The sequence below is a fragment of the Apium graveolens genome, chromosome 10 (genome assembly GCF_009905375.1).
Source record: "Apium graveolens cultivar Ventura chromosome 10, ASM990537v1, whole genome shotgun sequence".
NCBI classification, from domain to species: Eukaryota; Viridiplantae; Streptophyta; class Magnoliopsida; order Apiales; family Apiaceae; genus Apium; species Apium graveolens.
In genome coordinates, this window is record NC_133656.1 from 121,444,196 (window position 1) to 121,464,828 (window position 20,633).

The following is a 20,633-nucleotide window of genomic DNA, read 5'->3' on the forward strand; positions in this document are numbered from 1 at the left end:
CTGCTTTGGTGATTTTAGTGTTCCTTGCATGACTAATTGTGACCATTGGTTTTGTGGTACCCCCTTCCCTTCCCTTCCCTTTTCTTTATTACCCTTGTTTTCATTGCTTATTTTTTTTATGGATATTTGGTTACACTATTTTTGTAACTTTTTGTTTGGAAATTGATTGCTCTATCAATCTATTAGACTTCATGTTATGGTGTTAGGGTTGGTCATTTCGGGTTGTGTTCGTAAAAGTGTTAATATGTATTGTGTCTATCTTATTCTATAACATAATGCAATTCGATGAATGATGAGAATAAAAAGATGAGCAGGAAGCTTACCGAAATGAAATTTTAAGGAATGAATGAACGCTCTTTTTTTGCTGTCATATTTAGGTTTAGAAATTTGCAGCATGTTATTCTGAGTATTTTCTATCTTCTGTAATCCTATCTTTTTTTACATGTTTTCTTTTTTCCTTGACTTGCCCTTTTGTGTCAACTTTGGTTGTTTCTTTTTATATAAAACAACTATTTGTCAGTATTTTTTTCCATTCTAGATGCTATTATGGATTGATTAACATCAATGGCCTAAAAATCGTCTATAAATGTAAGCATATTTAACAGATTCCTTATATGGTTTTTACTTATGTTTAGTTATATTAAAATACCATATTGAACTTGAACCAAAGTGTATAATTTTGGTTTTTCAGCTTGGTGTTTTTTTAATGGTTTTGTTTCAATTTCAGTTAATTTACTCACCCCTAGTTTGGCATGCGTGAGCTAACTCATCCAGTTCTACACTCAACTAACCAATGCTTAGGTGGTTGTATCATATGTTTATATCACTTTAGAATCTTTTCTGCAGATAAAAATCATGTAAAATCAGTGTTCTTAAACTTTTTTCTGGCTTAAAAATTTGAAGCATGCCTTTTGTAACCTGTGATATTTTAGCCTGACTTCAAATTTTGAACCTTCAAATGACTCAGAAATTGCACAAGTTTTTACTCCTCTGTTGTTATACTTATGTTCTCAACATTGAAATCTTGTTCTTCATTTCCCTCGATTATTTTTTCTTTGTGTAAATTTGTGGATCTGACTAGACTTTGTGTTGTAATTTTTTTGTTTCAAGTAGGTTATTTCTAAAATGGGTGGATGTACTGGCAATGGGAAAAGGGCAATGGGAAAAGTGCAACAGGCAACAGTATATTGCAGGAGGATGCATTTGTATCTGATGCCGACTCATTTGGTGTTACTCGCACATGTGAGATGCGTACAACTGTCTTAGAAAACGGTCAGACTCTTAATGTTATTGACACGCCTGGTATAGTTTCTTTCTAGTTGTCTAGTTGGACTTCCATAGTTCTCTACTACAATAAACAAATAGTTTCCTTTAAGCTTTATTTGATCTAATAAATCTTACGCAATACATATGGCAGGTTTATTTGATTGTTCTACAGAAACATAATCCACTCTTAAAGAGATTGCTAAATATATCAAGATGGATCAGAATGGTATTCATGCGGTCCTTGTTGTTCTTTCGGCCAAGAGTCATTTCTCATAAGGTGAAGAGACAGTCATAAATAGCCTGAGGACTCTGTTGCAACATGTGAAAACAAGACAAAGTCTCCTGGTGCTACATATATATATAAATTGCAACAGGTGGAAACAAGACAAAGTCTCCTGGTGCTCAGTCTGCACTTCGTGCACTTGCTCGTTCATGAATGAAAATTGGTCGCATTGGTAATTTTTTTTCCTGATTAGCTTATGAACTTGGAAATGAGTAGACTATAGCCATGTAAGGAGTACATAATTGACTTTCTATTTGCCTCTTTTCAGAGGATGTTACTCCAATCCCCACTGATAGCACTCGCAGAAAGGGTGGTTGAAGAGGAAGGAGGCTGTGAGTTCTGGTACAGCAGCACAGAGCAAGTTGCTTTTGGTTTTAGTACTTAAAAATTGTATAGTATGAGTTGGCTAATGGAATGCTTGCATTTTATTTGAAATGTATGTATAGTATGGTATGAGTAATATTTTGGTATTAGAATTGTAATTTGGATGAGTTCCTTTATGCTTCTGTTTGAATGTTTTTTGTTGGGATGTTGCATTGTTTCGGTTCCATGTGGCTATAAATAGTACCAGGATGGCATGCAATTTACAGAATATTAACATCACAATGGTACATGTAAACCGATGTAAAAAACTATACAAAAGACATCATGTAAAACAATATTAAATGAAAAAGAACTAAAAAAACCGATGTGAAATAGTCATTTGACATCGGTTCTGAAAAGAAACACAATATATTTTAAGTCAAATAACATCGATTAGAGAAATTGGCTGATGTTAAACAAAAAGATTTAACATCGGTTTCATGAATAAAACCATGTCTTATCCATCATTTCAAATCGGGGGCTAACTTAACCGATGTCTGATCAAACATTTCACATCGGGCAACTAATCTGAAATTTGTTGCAAAGACATCACATTTAATCTTAAAACCGATGTATAGCACTGTAATAGACATCGGTTGTTAACCGATGTCAAAGGCTGATGACATTTAACATCACACGCGAAGACATCGGTTCAGATTTTTTTTAACATCGGTTCTGAACCGATGTCTGATCCCATATTTCTAGTAGTGATTAGTCCATATATATCCCTACAATCAATTCATTGTGCATTTTTTCTTGTCCGTAATTATTAGTATCTCTCGTACTCTCATCCACTCACATCCTCATCTCAGCCGCTTCTATAATTTTTCTACTCTCGGAACACACATGACATGTAAATATATGTAAATATGTATAAATGTATTATTACGAATGTCGACTTCAAAGAAGGAAAAATGACAAGATGAGAAGTAAATTATGCTGAAATTAATAATAATGACAAGATGAGAAGTAAATTATGCTGAAATTAATAATATACTGCAGGCACTGAATCACTACAAGAAAAATGGCTAAAAATAACTGATCAAAACCGGTCGCATTTAGCTAAATTCGACCGCCAACAGTCGAATTTAGCTAAATGCGACCGATTTTGGGACCAGTCGTACATATGGGAGTGATATTTAGTAGTCGGTTGAATTTAACACTAAATTCGATTGGCTAAATACGACCGAAGGCGGTCAAATTTGAATCCCGGATTTTTGACTAAAGAAATCAAATTTTCATTTTCCAGAGCCAAACTATGATAACGACATATATTTTCCAGAGCCTCACACAGAACCTTCTCCAAATTATGAAAGCAGATGTTGCCTGTCAATACCATAAAAATAAACCAAGAACCCAAATTAAATACCACTACAACAGCACTTAAAAAACAGAAACAAAAATATAACTAGGAATACATCATTTCCTTTAATCATCTCAACCATCGTTATCGAAACCACCGAAGACGGTGGCGGTGTCAGAAATGGCGAATTCGGAATCACCGAAGACAGTGGCGGTGCCTGAAACGGCGACAAATTTGATAACAATGAGAGAGAGAGCATACGAATTTCTTGCGAGAGAGAAGCTTGTTGGTCCAAAACTTTCGAGTTCGGATGGTAACATTCTTGTCCGCCATGGCTTGAATTGAATCTGGAAGAGAGGAAGTGGTGAAGCTCAAATGGGATTCTATGTATATTTTGAGTCAGAGGCGGAGAGCTGCGACTTGCAAACAAAACCTAGACTTAAAAAACAACTGGACTTTAAATTTGGGTTGGGTATATTTTCTTATATACATGTTGGGTTATGGGTAGGCCATAAGTTGAGTAATCTTTTTGGGTCAATGAAATTGTGTAGGAAAAAGGTTTTTTTAGGGAAAATGAATAAAAATGTAATCTAAAAAGTTGCTATAAAATAGATAAACATGAAAATAAAATGTTAGAGAAGTTATCAAGAATATTAATTTTTTAGTTATTTGAGATATTATTATATATACAAAAATAGAGTATAATAAATGAGTTTTTTTTATTGTATATGAGGTTGCACCTAATTGAATTTAATTGTAGAAACTTGTCGAATATTAAACCAGTTTGCATAAATTATTGGAAAAAGTGTATTTTATAAAAATATTGAAAATTGTATTTTTTAAATAAATTTAAAAAATTACGTATTTTTTGCAAAATTTTTAAAAAAGTGATAGTTTTTTTAAAAAAAATTAGCTAGGGTATTTTTCAAGAAAATCAAATATATTATTCAAATAAGAATTATTTATTTGTTATTAATTTTAAAATATTTTGGCTATATGCTGTGGATTTCGCAGGAGAGATGATCTAAAGTTTGGATCTATGAATTTTGTAGTGAGTTCAGTGAAGAAAAAAGACCTGCTACTTATGTATAAGTAATTTGGTTTCAAAAATGGGTTCAGAAATTTCAAAAATGGGTTCAGGAATCAGGACTTTTGGATCATTTAATTTTTTAGCTTTTTTATTTATGTTTATATTTTTTTGTTTGAAACAGTCACATATATTTGTTATTTTTAATGGGCCAACTGTATGGATGTCAAGACCAGTATATATTAGTGATATGACAAAATTTTCGGGAAAAAAATAAATTCATTTGGTTTGCTTTCTATTTGTCAACCAGTGATTTGACATGTACTTCTTATTAGTGTTTAGTCTCAGGTTGATGTTTTGATTTTTTTAAAAATATTTACGAATGATCCAACCGTACGGATGTTAAGACCCCTATATATTAGTGATATGACAAAATTTTCTGAAAAAATAAATTTATTTGGTTTGTTATTTTAACAGTCAACCAGTGGTTTGACTAGTACTACATTTTAGTGTTAAGTCCAATTTCGATGTTTCGATTTTTTTAAAATTATTTATGAATGATCCAACCGTACGGATGTTAAGCCCCTATATATTATTGATATGATAAAATTCTCAGAAAAAAATAAATTCATTTGGTTTGCTTTCTAATAGTCAACTAGTGATTTGACGAGTACTTTCTACTAGTGTTTAGCCCCATGTCGATGTTTCGATTTTTTTTTAAAATATTTTTGAATCATCCAACCGTATGGATGTCAACACCAGTATATATTAGTGATATGACAAAATTTTCGGAAAAAAATAAATTCATTTGGTTTGCTTTCTAATTGTCAACCAATGATTTGACAGTTACTTCTTATTAGTGTTTAGTCTCATGTTAAAGTTTTGATTTTTTTAAAATTATTAACGAATGATCCAACCGTATGGATGATAAGACCCCTATATATTAGTGATATGACAAAATTTTCAAAAAAAAATAATTTTTTTTACTATTTTAATAGTCAACCGGTGGTTTGACTAGTACTGCATATTAGTGTTAAGTCCCATTTCGATGTTTCAATTTTTTTAAAAATATTTCTGAATGATCCAACAGTACGGATGTTAAGACCCCTATATATATGTCATATGATAAAATTCTCAGAAAAAAATAAATTCATTTGGTTTGCTTTCTAATAGTCAACCAGTAATTTGACATGTACTTCTTATTAGCGTTTCGTTTCATGTTGATGTTTTGATTTTTTTAAAAATATTTTTGAATGATCCAACTGTTCGGATGTTAAGACCCCTATATATTAGTGATATGATAAAATTTTTAGAAAAAATTAAATTTATTTGGTTTGCTATTTTAACAGTTAACCAGGGGTTTCACTAGTACTACATATTAGTGTTAAGTCCAATTTCGATGTTTTAATTTTTTTAAAAATATTTATGAATGATCCAACCATACGGATGTTAAGACCCCTATATATTAGTGATATGACAAAATTTTCAGAAAAAATTAAATTTATTTGGTTTGCTATTTTAACAGTCAACTACAGGTTTGACTAGTACTACATATTAGTGTAAAGTCCCATTTTGATGTTTCAATTTTTTTTAAAATATTTCTGAATGATCCAACCGTACGGATGTTAAGACCCCAATATATTAGTGATATGACAAAATTTTCAGGAAAAATTAAATTTATTTGGTATGCTATTTTAACAGTCAACCAGTGGTTTGACTAGTACTACATATTAGTGTTAAGTCTCATATCGATGTTTCGATTTTTTTAAAAAATATTTCTGAATGATTCAACCGTACGGATGTCAAGACATGTATATATTAGTGATATGACAAAATTTTCAGAAAAAAATAAATTTATTTGGTTTGGCATCATAAATATTTTTGGCCCTAATGTATATTTTTTCGCCACCATAAATATTTGTACATCTGATGAAAGTTATCCTTATATATATAATCCTAGCAATCACTTTATTTATTTCAACCGATTTTGATTGAAATTATTTTTTGCCATTTCAGCAAATTCAAACAAAAAGAGGGGGAAAATATCCCGCCATTTGGTAAGGCTAAATTCGGCCGCTAGCGGTTGAATTTAGGAGCGCTAAATAATTCAGTTGCTGGGAAAATTCCCTCCATTTTTTTTGATGGAGTCAAATTCAACCGCACAAAAAATTCGGTCGCATTTATTACTAAATTCCACCGCTGACGGTTGTATTTAGCTGTGCCCAACCGTAATCAGTCGAATTTAGGCCGGTTGAATTTATGCGGTTGAATTTAGCCTTACTTTCCTGTAGCGAATCTTTTTTTAAAAACAATTTATGTTAAAATCCACCAATTTTGGTATAAGTTCTTTTGGTGTGGATTTTTCAAGTTTTTACAAAATTTTGAATCTATAAATTTGATATTTGTAATTTCATAAAAGCCTTAGCAGTAATTTCATTGAAATTTGTAATTTCAATCTATAAATTTGTAATTTGTAATTTCATTTTCTCTTCTCTAGATGACTTTAACGCTATTGTCTTACATCAAAGACGAGAACCATTTAACAATAAGTATTACTGAAAAATGTATTCTCGGCTTTTTACTTAAAAACCTTTTCCCAAATTCCATTTTATACTTTAATTAATTTCTAATGTAGTGGTCCCCTGAAGCAAAAACATACCTTTCTGAAGTACAATAAATATTTTCTATTTAAAAAGGATCAACTTTACGTACACCTTATATATTTTGTTCGATCTCTAGATCAACCCTCAACAGCTGCTCGTCACAGTTTAAGTGTGAATGCAGTTCAGTTGGTACCCAACTTCTCCCCATCTTCCAAAGGTCATGAAATTTAGTTCGGTAGTTTAATTGGCATACCATTGTGCTGGTTATTTACGGTGAATATTGGGTATTCATCTCGTATTAAAACAGAGTAGTTGATCATTTTTGTAGTAAAGAAATGCTTCGAGAAGAGTTGAGCTATTTAGCATGATTAAAGATGCCGAGGATAAGGGTCTTAGTACACCCTGGGAGATAAGTTATGTGTTTTATGATTAATTTTTTCAGTAGAGTATAAAACCTACATGTGTGGAGGAAAATTTTTAGTGCCTATTAAAGGAAAAAAATGCCAAACATAATTAGGATATCTTGTAACTCAAACTCAAAATTTTATTCTCCAAGGAATATGTATTTATCACTACACTTCTGTTGGTTATTAATCTTAAACTAATTTTATTTATTTGCTTATGTTTTTGGTTTAAACTGATCTCTGAATCAGTCGTGTAGTAGTGGAGTGTTTCTAGGACCCAGTTGAATAAGTAGTAGAGTATTTGTAGGAGTTTTAGTTGATTTCAGTTTCCTAGTTTGTAGCCATCTCTGTTGTGGCATGCCTCTATATATTTGTTTTTGTAGAATGAATAAAGACGTTAGATGGTGCATTAGTTATTTTGCTGACTTGATTAAATTACAAACACCTATATCTATACATCTAACACACACACACACATATATATATATATATATATACATATATATATCAGGTTGTTTGTTGTAGCCTGAAGAATTGGTTATAGAGCTCCAGGCGAATATATGAACACTGGCAAAGACAATGACCACAAACGCAAACAAGTTGAAGGGTGGATCAATGGGTCTAAGCTATCTCATGTTAACCAACTGCAATTATACTACATGGGCTCTCAAAATGAAGGTGATCATGGAAGCTCACTCTGTTTGGGATGCAATAGAGCCAAGCGACTCAAAGACTGTATGCGAAGAAAGATTGGACAAGATAGCATTAGCCATGATCTATCAGGGAATCTCAGAGGAGATGCTTCTTTCAATTGCTGACAAGAAGAAAGCAAAGGATGCATGGCAAGGTATAAGAACACTTTGTCAAGGAGCTGATAAAGTACGAAAGGCGAAAGTGCAAAACTTAAGAGAGAGTTTGAATCACTCGTAATGAGAGACAATGAGCAGATCGATGAGTTCTGCATGAACCTTACTGGGCTTGTTACTAACATAAGAGCATTGGGAGACAATATTGACGAGTCTTATGTTATAAAAAAAATTTTGTGTGCAGTACCCAGCAAGTTCTTGCAGATCGTATCCATGATGGAACAGTTTAGCGATATGGAGACGCTAATTGTGGAGGAAGTGGTAAGCTCACTCAAGGCTCATGAGGAGCGAATGAAGGGGTCATCGAATGAAGGGGTCATCTGAGTGCATTGGTAGTCAATTACTGATGACAGATGAAGAATGGTCCAAACGGGAGAAAAATGAAGGCAGGCTCTTGCTGACAAGAGAGGAATGGCTGAAAAGAACAAAACGAAATGGAGGTGATTCATCATCTACCTGGAAGGGACGAGGAGGTCGTGACAAAACCAAAGGTGCTTTAACTGTCTAAGCTATAGTCATTATGCAGCTGAATGCAGACGACCAAAATGAACGAAGGATGTGAGACGTGAGGCGAATATGCCGCAGATAGAAGATGAGGAACCGGCTCTTTTGCTGGCAAATCATGTCGAAAAAAACAACAGAATGATGCTTTTAAATGAGAAGGCTATAGCACCGAAGTTGAACAAAGAACCAAAGAGAAACTGTGGAAACTCGAACGTATGGTACTTGGACAATGGAGCGAGTAATCATATGACGGGGGATAAATTGAAGTTTAAGGAATTAAACGAACAGATTACAGGACAAGTTCATTTTGGAGATGGCTCTACAGTAAAGATCGAGGGAAAGGGCTCGGTTATTCTAAAATGCAAGAACAGAGAAGATAAGCTGCTAAATGAGGTATATTATATTCCTTCTCTTTGCAGTAATATAATTAGCATTGGCCAATTATCAGAGGAGGGTAATAGAGTTATAATAAAAGGAAATTTTCTGTGGATATATGACAATCAAGAAAGGTTGCTTATTAAGGTTCAGAGGTCTCAAAACAGGTTGTATAAGTTGCTTGTTGAAATAGGAAAATCCATGTGTTTGATGTCTAAATTAAGTGATGTGTCGTAAATTATGGCATACCCGTATGGGACATGTAAACTTTCAATCACTTGTCTTGATGCATAAAGAAAGAATGGTGAACGGGTTACCAAAAATTACTCTGCCTGATAGTGTATGTGCTGGATGTTTAATGTCAAAACAAACTAGAAAACCTTTTCCAGGGCAAGCTACCTACAGTGCAACAAAGGTTCTACAGCTTGTACATGGAGATCTCTGTGATCCCATTCAACCTGAAACAGCTGCTGGAAATAAATATTTTTTCTTGTTGGTGGATGATTATAGCAGGCTATGTGGGTATACATGCTCAGAAACAAATATGAGGCACTTGGTGCATTCAAAAAATTTCGATCTCAGGTGGAAGATGGTTGTGACAAGAAAATTAAAGTCCTAAGAATAGATAGGGCGTGAATTCTCGTCCAAAGAGTTTGTAGCATATTGCGAATAAGCTGGATTAACAAGGCATTACATAGCCCCCTACACGCCTCAACAAAACGGTGTTGTGGAAAGGAGGAATAGGACTGTAGTGGAGATGGCCAGAAGTCTGTTGAAAGAAACGAACATGCCAGCTGAATTTTGGGGGGACGCTGTAAGGCAATCAGTTTACATTCTTAATAGATTGCCAACGAGAGCACTCTCAGGACTAACACCCTATGAAGCATGGACTGAGGTCAAGCCTAATATCAGGCACATCAGAGTGTTTGGCTGCATAGCTCATATGAAAATTCCAAGCGTACAAGTCAAGAAACTAGATGATGGAAGCAAGAAGGTGGTAAATCTTGGTAAGGAACCAGGGACAAAAGCTTACAGACTTTATAATCCTGTCAACAAAAGGATACATGTGAGTCGTGATGTTGTCTTTGAAGAAACTAAGTCGTGGCCCTGGGAGAAACAAGATGAAGAAGATAAGCATGAATCAAACATTTTTTCAGTAGTGGATATAAATGAGCCTGAACGTGACATGTCAAACTCAAAAGTGATAGACGGTGAAGAGAGTATTGAAGGAGGGTCAGAAAATGAAGACATAGGCACAATGTCACCTTCGTTACAAGCATCTAGCTCATCTCAGAGTCCGTTATCATCACGAACACCATCTCAAAGCTCTTTGCAGTCTCAGGAATCATCTCAAAGCTCAGAGAATCATGACGATAGTAATCCAATGAGAAAGTACAGATTATTGGCTGATGTATATAATGAGACTCAAGAGGTGGAACTTGAGGATGAATTATACTTGATGGGAACTGTAGAACCAAACACATACAAACAAGCTTCAAGTGATAAGGAATGGAGATCAGCAATGCAACAGGAGATGAATTTTATTGAGGAAAATGGTACGTGGGAGCTGACTGAGCTGCCAAAGGATCAAAAGATAATTGGACTCAAGTAGATCTTTAAGTTAAAAAGGGATGCTGAGGGAAATATAGTGAAGCATAAGGCTCGTCTAGTAGCTAAGGGATACTCACAGGAGCAGGGCATAGATTTTGAAGAAAATTTTGCTCCAGTAAACGCGACTAGAGACTGTGCGTTTACTGTTGGCATTAGCAGCTCAAAGCAACTGGGAGGTGCATCATTTAGATGTAAAAACAGCTTTTTTGAACGGTGAAATTAAGGAGGAAGTATATGTTTCTCAACCGGAGGGATATGTTCAAAAGGGAAAAGAAAACATGGTGTATAAATTATTGAAGGCGTTGTATGGACTTCGTCAAGCTTCTCGTGCATGGTATTCCAAGTTAAATCAGTGTCTTGAAGGTATGAGATTTATTCGGTGTCCTTACGAACACGCAGTCTACACGAAGCAAGAAGATGGGGAACTGTTGGTTATAAGTGTCTATGTCGACGATCTGTTGGTTAATGGCACAAGTGTAACTCACATTGAAAGGTTCAAGGAACAGATGAGTAACATTTTCGAGATGAGTAACTTGGGGAAACTAACCTACTACTTGGATATTGAAGTAGATCAGGGAAAAGGATATATTGAGCTCAAATAGTCGGGATATGCAAAGAAGATATTGGAGCGGGATGGAATGTCACAGTGCAAGGCTACCAAGTATCCCATGGATCCTAAGGATCAACTTAACAAAGATGAACTTGGCACTCCAGTAGATAGCACACGGTATAAATCAATGGTTGGAGGCTTGAGATATTTGGTTCATACCAGGCCAGATATCGCATACGGTGTGGGTATGGTAAGTCGTTTTATGGAACGTCCAACTGAGAGGCATCAAAATACAGTAAAACGAGTACTACGCTACATCAAAGGGACGTTGGAATATGGGCTTGTATACACTAAGGATGGAGGTAATAATGAACTAACTAGTTTCTCAGACAGCGACTTGGGAGGTCACTTGGATGATAGGAAAAGTACTGGAGGGGTTGTGTTCTATCTGAATGAGAGTATTATTACATGGGTTAGTCAGAAGCAACGGTGCGTGGCACTCTCATCATGCGAGGCTGAGTTCATGGCTGCAAATGCTACTGCTTGTCAGGAAACTTGGTTGAGGAATGTACTTAGTCAGGTACTAAGGGTTAAAATGAGTCTAGTGGTGTTATATGTAGACAACAAGTCTGCAATCGACTTATCCAAGAATCCGGTATTTTATGGGCGCAGTAAGCATATCGACATCCGTTATCATTTCATACGAGATTGTGTTGAGAAGGGAGAAATTATTATTAAGTATGTGAAAGGTGATATTCAGCGTGCTGATATTCTTACTAAAGCCCTGACCACGGTGAACTTTGAGCGAGTGAGGCAGCTAATGGGAGTCAAGAAGCTCAGTGTATCTGTTTAAGATTAAGGGGGAGATTGTTGGTTATTAATGTTAAACTGATTTTATTTATTTGCTTATGTTTTTTGTTTAAACTGATATGTGAATCAATCGTGTAGTAGTGGAGTGTTTCTAGGACCCAGTTGAATAAGTAGTAGAGTATCTGTAGGAGTTTTAGTTGATTTCAGTTTCCTAGTTTGTAGCCATCTCTGTTGTGGCATGCCTCTATATATTTGTTTGTGCATAATGAATAAAGACGTTAGCTGGTGCATTAGTTATTTTGCTGACTTGATTAAATTACAAACACCTATATCTATACATCTAACACATATATATATATGAGGTTGGTTGTTGTAGCCTGAAGAACTTCCACACTATTAAACGTTGTGTGTGCAGATTTTTTAAATCATTTTCGATTTTTTCAGCATATGATATATATCAGTTTTTTTTTATATTTTATGCATACATTATTCAACAGTTTTTCAGCATATTTTCATAATTTTCTGCTAAAGCTTTTTCTGCAGATTTTATGCAGTTTTGTGCTACAGGTTTTCACCAGTTTTGTACATGTTTCTGCTGGTTTTTCAGATTTTTCAGCAGATTTTGAATGAGTTTATGTAGCAGTTTTTTCAGTAAATTTTAAAAGTTTTCTGCTGCAGATTTTTCAGCAGATTTTAACGTGTCTGCTACAGTTTTTTATTTTTTGAGCAGATTTTAATTTTATTTATGCAGCAATGTTTAAATGTGTTCCTTCTGCAATTTTATATAGCAAATTTTCAGCAGATTTTAATGAAATTACGATTGATTGTGCCTGGACGAGCTTCCTCTTCTGTTTTTGAGAAATTAAGTGAATGGAAATCCACTATTGTTTTGAAAGAAGAATCTGGAGATCAGCTCCCCCTTGTAAGATTTTTTTAATTTTATAACATAAGCAATATGGATGTAAATACTCTATAATAGTTTGGCTATGATCCAAGTGAGTCGGTTATGTGATATTTGTCTTACTCGTTTGTCATATCTTGTAGGTACCTTAAAAACGCACCTCCAAAGGTTTATTCTTTATCCATATCAAGTGATCATGGCGACCGACACTCGTGTCACTCAAGGCCGCAAACTTCTTAGATATGCGATTGTATATTATTTTACATTTTTATATGGATCAAAGTTTATGCTTGTCTACGTACAATGGTTGTAATCTAGTTTTTGATAATCTAGTACTTCTTTCATACTTGTGATACATATTGGGTTGAAATAGTTGATGTTGGCTTATTTTGGATGTTATGTAGTAGTATGGAGTTGAAATATGTATTATGTTTTGGAAATTGTATTGAGATTTTTCTTTACACAGAGCATGCATTTCAAAATTTCAAAATTTAACTATTACATTTTTCTATTGTAGTACTGTTATTACAAATGATACTGTTTCTTAATTACAAAAAATTGGTGTTACAATAAATAAGACAAACTGTTATAATATCCAATATAGGGCTCCAGGTTAATCCCATCTGTATTATGCAATCTTGATTGAACCTAATGTATCACTCAATTTTGGTTACATTTGAGCATTATAGTGTTACATTATGTTATTAACTTAACATTTTTCTCATTGTTACAATAGACAAAAGAAATTTTATATTTAAGTATTTATTGTAATTCTCGTAAATGTAACGCTCGTTTGTCTTATAAAAGACCTAACGTAACATTTTTTGGGCTTATTGTAACAGTTACAAAAGGCCACTTGTGGCGTAGTGTTTGACAAAGTTGACCTTATGAACTATGTGAGAGCTACACAATAAAAATAATGTCATTATTTTTTGTAGATTAAGAATAGGTTTATCAATTTATATTTTTGATTTCAAAAATATATATTTTATAGCATCCAGCCTTCATCAAGACTGATAAGAGTGTTAAAGTCATATATCTAATATTTGCTGAAAAATATGGATCAGGTGATCAACATATTCAAAATAATAAAGTTTGATGGTTTAGATATGGTAAAAGTTAAACTAAAAACTCTTAACATAATTTATGCAATAATATATTAAATTCTGATATCCTATATATTACAAGAATTTTTCCTATCATTGCATATGAGCATTTCTGTTTAATTTACTATAACGTGAAAAATTAAGCATGGGAAATAATTGATAACGTAAGAAGAAGTGATGATCTATTGACATGATATGGCAATAAACCAAATATTGTGGTATCTGTAGGTTCAAAACTCAAACCAAATGTATATATGTAAGTAAATGATAGAGAATTGAGAACAAATTTACTGATTGTATTGAAGGTACTAACTAAAATGGAAAGCACTACAAGCAGTACAAGCAGATAAGTAAAATAAAACAAACTGAATTCACATCTCCTACAAACACTCCACTATTCCAACTAAACCAGGCCAACTATTTATTAAGACAAAATAATATAAATAAAGCTTAGATTAAAATAGTTCCAATAATATCAAACTACCAATAGAATTATAAGGGACACGTAACTGAAAGTATTGTCATTTTATTTTCATTATAAGATTTTCAATAGTACTATAAGATTTTCAGTCTATTAACCTGAATTATTTTCATTATTTTCCGCATTCTCATTTTGTCAAGTACCTAAAAGCAAACAGACACATAACTTTGGAAAATAGACTGAAAATCTTGAAGCCTAATTACTTGAAAATGTCATAGCATACAATAAATAATTGAATTGACCGTGAAATATTACTTATGAGGCACATGGACACATGTAAAGAAGATGCTAAGACATGGAATACTAATTTAAAAGACGACTGTGTATTACCACCTAATTTAAAAATATTCCATTGACTCTATAAGGAAATAACATAGCACCTTGTATCTTAACATGTATCCTAAACTCTAAATTACATAAAAATCATTAAAAATAGTATAATATCACTAAAATTTATTTGTTGAGTAACTAAAACATGCATCCTAATCAATGCATTTTTTAAAATCTTTTATTGTTATTGTACAATTTATTACGCCTATGTTTCAAAAGTTCAAAATAGCACATTACCTGATAGTGTGTTTATTATGTTATAGTTTAACATTTTTGCAGTTTTGGGATTAAAGTTTAATAAATTACCCATCTTTTGGTTTTAGTTTATCTAATTTTATGATTGTCAATGCAATGCAGAATGTACAGAAGACACAGCTGAATAGGCTCACTATCAAATATAATGCAGCTATACTATATTCTCAACTCAATTCGAAAGACAAAAGATTATGAAAGAAAAAAAGAAATTGTACATTAAAGTTTCATAAATAAGCTGATAAATTTGGCGATTGAAACATCTCAATAGTCATAAAAACAAAGAACAATGAACAAACAAGGAGATACACAAGGAAATTCTTTAAACAAGAAGGTGACATTTTCAAAAAATCTAGATACTACAATTGATGAAGTTGGAGAGGATGGAGAATCGGAAGCATCAGTTCAAAATAAACTTTGAAATTATTGCAAAAGGCAAGACTTACTATTTTTAAACTTTAAATAACTTCTCTTTTATTAACTTCTCTTTTATTAAATGGTGTGTATGAACAATGTTTGGCTTTTAATGGAATAAATGGTCTGTTAACTACTGTTATGGATATAACCCTCTGTGGCACTATTTCGCTATAAAATCAATGATTGCCTCTCTCACCGCAACAAATTTAGACATTTACGATGACAAACTTACAACGGAAAAAAGTAAAATGTGGTAATTATTTATGACGAAACCCAAAACCGTCGCAAGTTTAGTTTTTTATTAATAAAAAACAGCGACACACGATTAAACAAAAATGAAAAATATATGAAGTTGCGATGATTTGAACATTTCGTCTTAAGATAATTATTTTTATTAAGATTTGAACATGAAATTAAATAAAAAAATTATTTTTCCTAAATTTACGACGAAATATTTGTGACGGAAAAGATCGGATCGTCCAATTTACGACATAAATTAGAATTCGTCGTAAATTATCAAATAGGGAAATTCAACTTTTTCCCCAAAATTTTGATGGTAAATTTGACTTTTCTCAAATTTTTGGCAGCCAATAATTTATGACGGATTCCATCGTAAATTGGCACATGATATTTTATATTTTTCATTTAAAAAAAATATTATTTCATGATCCAACCATATTAATGTCAGTATTTATTTGTTTGGGTGACATTTTAGAAATTTCAGAAAAAATTAAATATTTTGATAAAATTATTTAATATGAAACATTGATTATATCATTAATATATATATCTAGTGTCATCCTTGGATCGATGAAAAATATTTTTAAAATAATCGAAACACAAATTCAGAACTAAACACTAGTTCGTTGTACAAGTCAAACTCATACTTGACTGTTAAAATAACAAACAGAATAAAATTATTTTGATATGCAACTTTGATTATATCCATAATATATATATATATATATATATATATATATATATATATATATATATATGAGGCTACTCCAATAGAAACCAATTTAGAATAAAATTCGAAAGCAAATAATTTTTTTTTTAAAACTAATTCGAAATATAACACATATGGTATGCAAATCGATCGTTGAGATATGTTAAAAAATATAGTGAAATCGGATTTTAAAAAAAACTTACGGTTTGACGGGAAAAATCAAATTAAAAACGGAGGGGAAAAGCTGAAATTGGGTGTGGAGGGTGCAGAGTAGTTGGGTGGGGTGATTTAGGGGGGGCCATTAGATTAAGTAGATCTTATGACTTAGATTGGTTTTTAGTTTCTAATTTAAATTTAGGTAGTATTTGATCATTCCCCTATATAAATATATTGACATTCATACGATTGGATCGTTAAAAATATTTTGAAAATAAATGAAACACCAATTCAGGATTAAACACTAGTGAGCTGTACAAGTCAAACTCATGCTTGACTGTTAAAATGATAAACAAAATAAAATTATTTTAATATGAAACTTTGGTTATATCACTAATATATATACATATCTATTGAAATCTATATAGTGGATCATTGAAAAATATTTTAAAAAAAATCAAAACACTAGTTCAGGATTAAACACTAGTTAGTTGTATTAGTCAAATTGATACCTGACTGTTAAAATGGCAAACCAAATAAAATTATTTTGATATAAAACTTTAGTTATATCACTCATATATATATATATATATATATATTGACATCCATACAGTTGGATCGTTAAAAAATATATCTTAAAAGTCGAAACACCAATTCAGGATTAAACACTAGTTAGTTGTTCTAGTCAAACTAATGTTTGACTTTTAAAATGGAAAACCAAATAAAATTATTTTGATATGAAACTTTGGTTATATCGCTAATATATATATATATATATATATATATATATATATATATCTTTTGACATCCATATTGTTGGGTCATTGAATTTGTTTTTAGAAAAAATCGAAACACCAATTCAGGATTAAACACTAGTTAGAGGTACTAGTCAAACTAATACTTGACTATTAAAATGGCAAACCAAAAAAAATTATTTTGATATGAAACTTTGGTTATATCACTAATATATATCTATTGACATCCATACGGTTGGATCGTTGAAAAATATTTTTAAAATAATTGAAACACCAATTCAGGATTAAACACTAGTTAGCTGTACAAGTCAAACTCATGCTTGACTGTTAACATGACAAACCAAATAAAATTATTTTGATATGTAACTTTGGTTATATCACTAATATATATCCATATAGTTAGATGGTTGAAAAATATTTTTTAAAAAATTGAAACACCAATTCAGGATTAAATTAGTCAAACTGATGCTTGACTGTTAAAATATAAAACCAAATAAAATTATTTTTCTATGAAACTTTGGTTATATCACTCATATATTTATCTACTGACATCCATACAGTTGGATCGTTGAAAAAATATTTTTTAAAACTCGAAATATCAACATGGGACTAAACACTAGTAAGAAGTACTAGTCACCACTGGTTGAATGTTAAAATAGCAAACCACTTGAATTTATTTTTTCTCAATTTTTTTTTCATATTACGAAGATAAATTTAGTATAAATTTTAAATGATCCAACCAGAAAAATGTTAAATCGTTAAAATAAAATAATATTTACTAAACTTTAAGTATTTTTAATCACTAGACCTTGATTATTTTAACAAGTAGGGTCTAACTATATACTAGGATAATATGTAATTTAGGGGTTGGTTTAATAAATATTTATTATGATAAAATAAATATATATTTGTCAATAAATAACTAATATAATCATAATAAGATATTAAATATATTTTAATATAATAATACATTTAATTTTTACTCCAATTAATCTTCAATTTTTAATTAATGTTAAATCGATAACTCGACCGATCTTCCCCAATTTCAATTTTTACAATACGAAATATTAATGAAATTTTTTATTTATCAATAATAAAATTAAAAAAAACAATGAAATGTATATGTACATAGTTTAGGAATGCAGGAGGCTACGCCTATACTTACCTTAAGCCACCTATAACATTTTGGTTGGACCAAACAATGGCACACAGATTATGCTAGTTCAAGTGAATTTACGGTCGTTGATCGCCATTAGTAAACTACTCCTGACTGTTAGAATTCCTTGACATTAATCTTCATTAGTTTTGTTAGGAAATGAATAAGACACAGGGGTAAATGTGTTAAACTGTTTTTGGGCTTTTCTTGAATGTTTATGGTTGATCAAAATAAATTAAATCTTGTAGTGAAATGTGTTCATGCAGAAATTAAACTTGCAGAGAATAAAGAACACAGATCTTCTAAACACACTTAATTTTATATTAAAATTAAGACAATGTGATGTTGTTGTACATCACATTGTCAAGTGACTCAATCAATATTAATTGCAAGTTGTTATCCAGGGAAACTTTCTCTTTTTCAGGGTTAGTATACTCAGAAGGATCTTTTGGAGCATAATGAGCTGGGATAACCACGTCTTCATCTGTAGATTCCTCAACTCTAACCATAAGGATGAAGGTCCATTCTTGAGGATCTGAATGTAGAGTGGATTGGACATCCTAATAAACAATATCATTTTATTTTTCCATAGAGTGTAGTTAGCTTTGTCAAAGGTAGGAATTTTGATGATACTGATTTTCTAGTGTATTCATTCTTCCAAGATCTTGAATCTGTTTACTTTCAGATTTTGTTCTGATACCACTTGTTAGGAAATGAATAACACACAAGGGGGGGTGAATGTGTTTGACTGTTTTTGGGCTTTTCTTGAATGTTTATGGTTGATCAAAATAAATTAAATCTTGTAGTAAAATGTGTTCATGTAGAAATTAAACTTGCAGAAAATAAACAACACAAATCTTCAAAACGCACTTAATTTTATATTAAAAATAAGACTGTTTTGCTATAAAATTTCTAGGCTCTTTGTTGATAAAGATCTTAGTTTCTCCTTGAGAGTGTTACAAGAATATTGATCTAAATTGTTACTTCTGACTGAAAGACCAGTGTTAACTTTATAACTTAGTTAAATGCTGGTTTACACAGTGTGTAATAAGACATGCTATTACCTTTTCTAAACTATCACTTGTCATTTCTATTTATAGAAAAGTAGATCTTCCATTTCTGGCTTAGCATATCTTTAGCATCCTGTGATAATTTTAATCTTCCCCTATCAGTTAATCTTGAGCATTGATATTGCACGTTCTTCAAGATACTTTTTGTAGACTTGTCAATCCAGCTTGTTGGATTGTTTGTTAATTGTTTATCTTGAATATTGAACTGGTCTGTTATTTTGTACTTTGAGATTTTACCTCGAGATCTCCAGTTTAGGTCTATAGAACACTTGACATCTCGATAAGTATATTGGCTTATCGAGATCTCTAGTACTCTATAATTATTTTGGCTTGTAGATGTCTTCAGTTCTCTATAAGAGTATTTTGGCTTGTGTAGATCTCTAATCTTCACATCTTCACTTTGACTTATCGATAACTCTTAGTTCTCTAGTAGTTTCTTGACTTGTCGATATCTCAAAGTTCTCTAGTGAAACTTTACAAATCGATGACTCTGAGTTCTCTAGTGAATAAATGACTTGTCGATATCTCTAATCTTCACATCTTCAATTTGCTTGTCGATATCTCTGATTTTCCTGTAAGCTTTCTGAGTTCTCTATAAGCCATTATGAAGTTCTCGAATGACATCTCTATAACATTAAATCTGTGACTTGTAGAGATCTTGACTTAGAGTATTTTTCCTAAAATAGCCTTATTCTACTCCAAGCTTCTTCATAATTCTTCCGAGGCATGATCTTCTTGATCTTCTTCGAGATAGAATTCTTAGGCTTGATACTGTTTATAGAAAAAGGCTCCAGTCTGCTCCTTTGACATTTTTACAGACTTTAAATGTTACAAGTACAAAATATAAATTAAGATAACAATACAACTTACTTAGGGTTGATAAAATGACTTAGTCTTGTTTAGATACAGGTATGTCTTGCACAATAATCTCTCCCAATTGGTGAGAAGATTGCTTAACACACATCCATGCCTGTTAATAAGACTAACCCCAAGCTTAACAGATTATGAAAAGTAACAGTTCATTATTCTCCCTAGATCAGATGTCCATTTAGCTATGCTTCACTTTTGACCAGGGCCACTAATGATATTGTTATC

General features: G+C 32.0%; 2 protein-coding genes and 1 long non-coding RNA gene across 3 annotated transcripts; all 3 read left to right on the plus strand.

The window, feature by feature from the left end:
- The first annotated feature begins 865 nt into the window (after positions 1–865).
- On the plus strand, positions 866–2,025 carry LOC141693773 (uncharacterized). The gene is made up of 3 exons (XR_012563242.1): positions 866–1,302; positions 1,418–1,721; positions 1,818–2,025. It is a non-coding gene; the product is annotated as an uncharacterized LOC141693773 (long non-coding RNA).
- A 6,666-nt stretch (positions 2,026–8,691) lies between these two features.
- Positions 8,692–9,231, plus strand: LOC141690905 (uncharacterized). Its single transcript, XM_074495662.1, has one exon. The coding sequence runs from the start codon at positions 8,692–8,694 to the stop codon at positions 9,229–9,231; it is 540 nt and encodes a 179-aa protein (XP_074351763.1).
- Positions 9,232–11,243: 2,012 nt separating this feature from the next.
- On the plus strand, positions 11,244–12,008 carry LOC141690906 (secreted RxLR effector protein 161-like). The gene has a single exon (XM_074495663.1). The coding sequence runs from the start codon at positions 11,244–11,246 to the stop codon at positions 12,006–12,008; it is 765 nt and encodes a 254-aa protein (XP_074351764.1).
- Positions 12,009–20,633: the final 8,625 nt, after the last annotated feature.

What these genes read in the sequence shown, in the direction of transcription:
- LOC141690905 (XM_074495662.1), top strand. Translation starts at nt 8,692, where the DNA reads ATGCCGCAGATAGAAGATGAGGAACCGGCTCTTTTGCTGGCAAATCAT.
- LOC141690906 (XM_074495663.1), top strand. Translation starts at nt 11,244, where the DNA reads ATGTCACAGTGCAAGGCTACCAAGTATCCCATGGATCCTAAGGATCAA.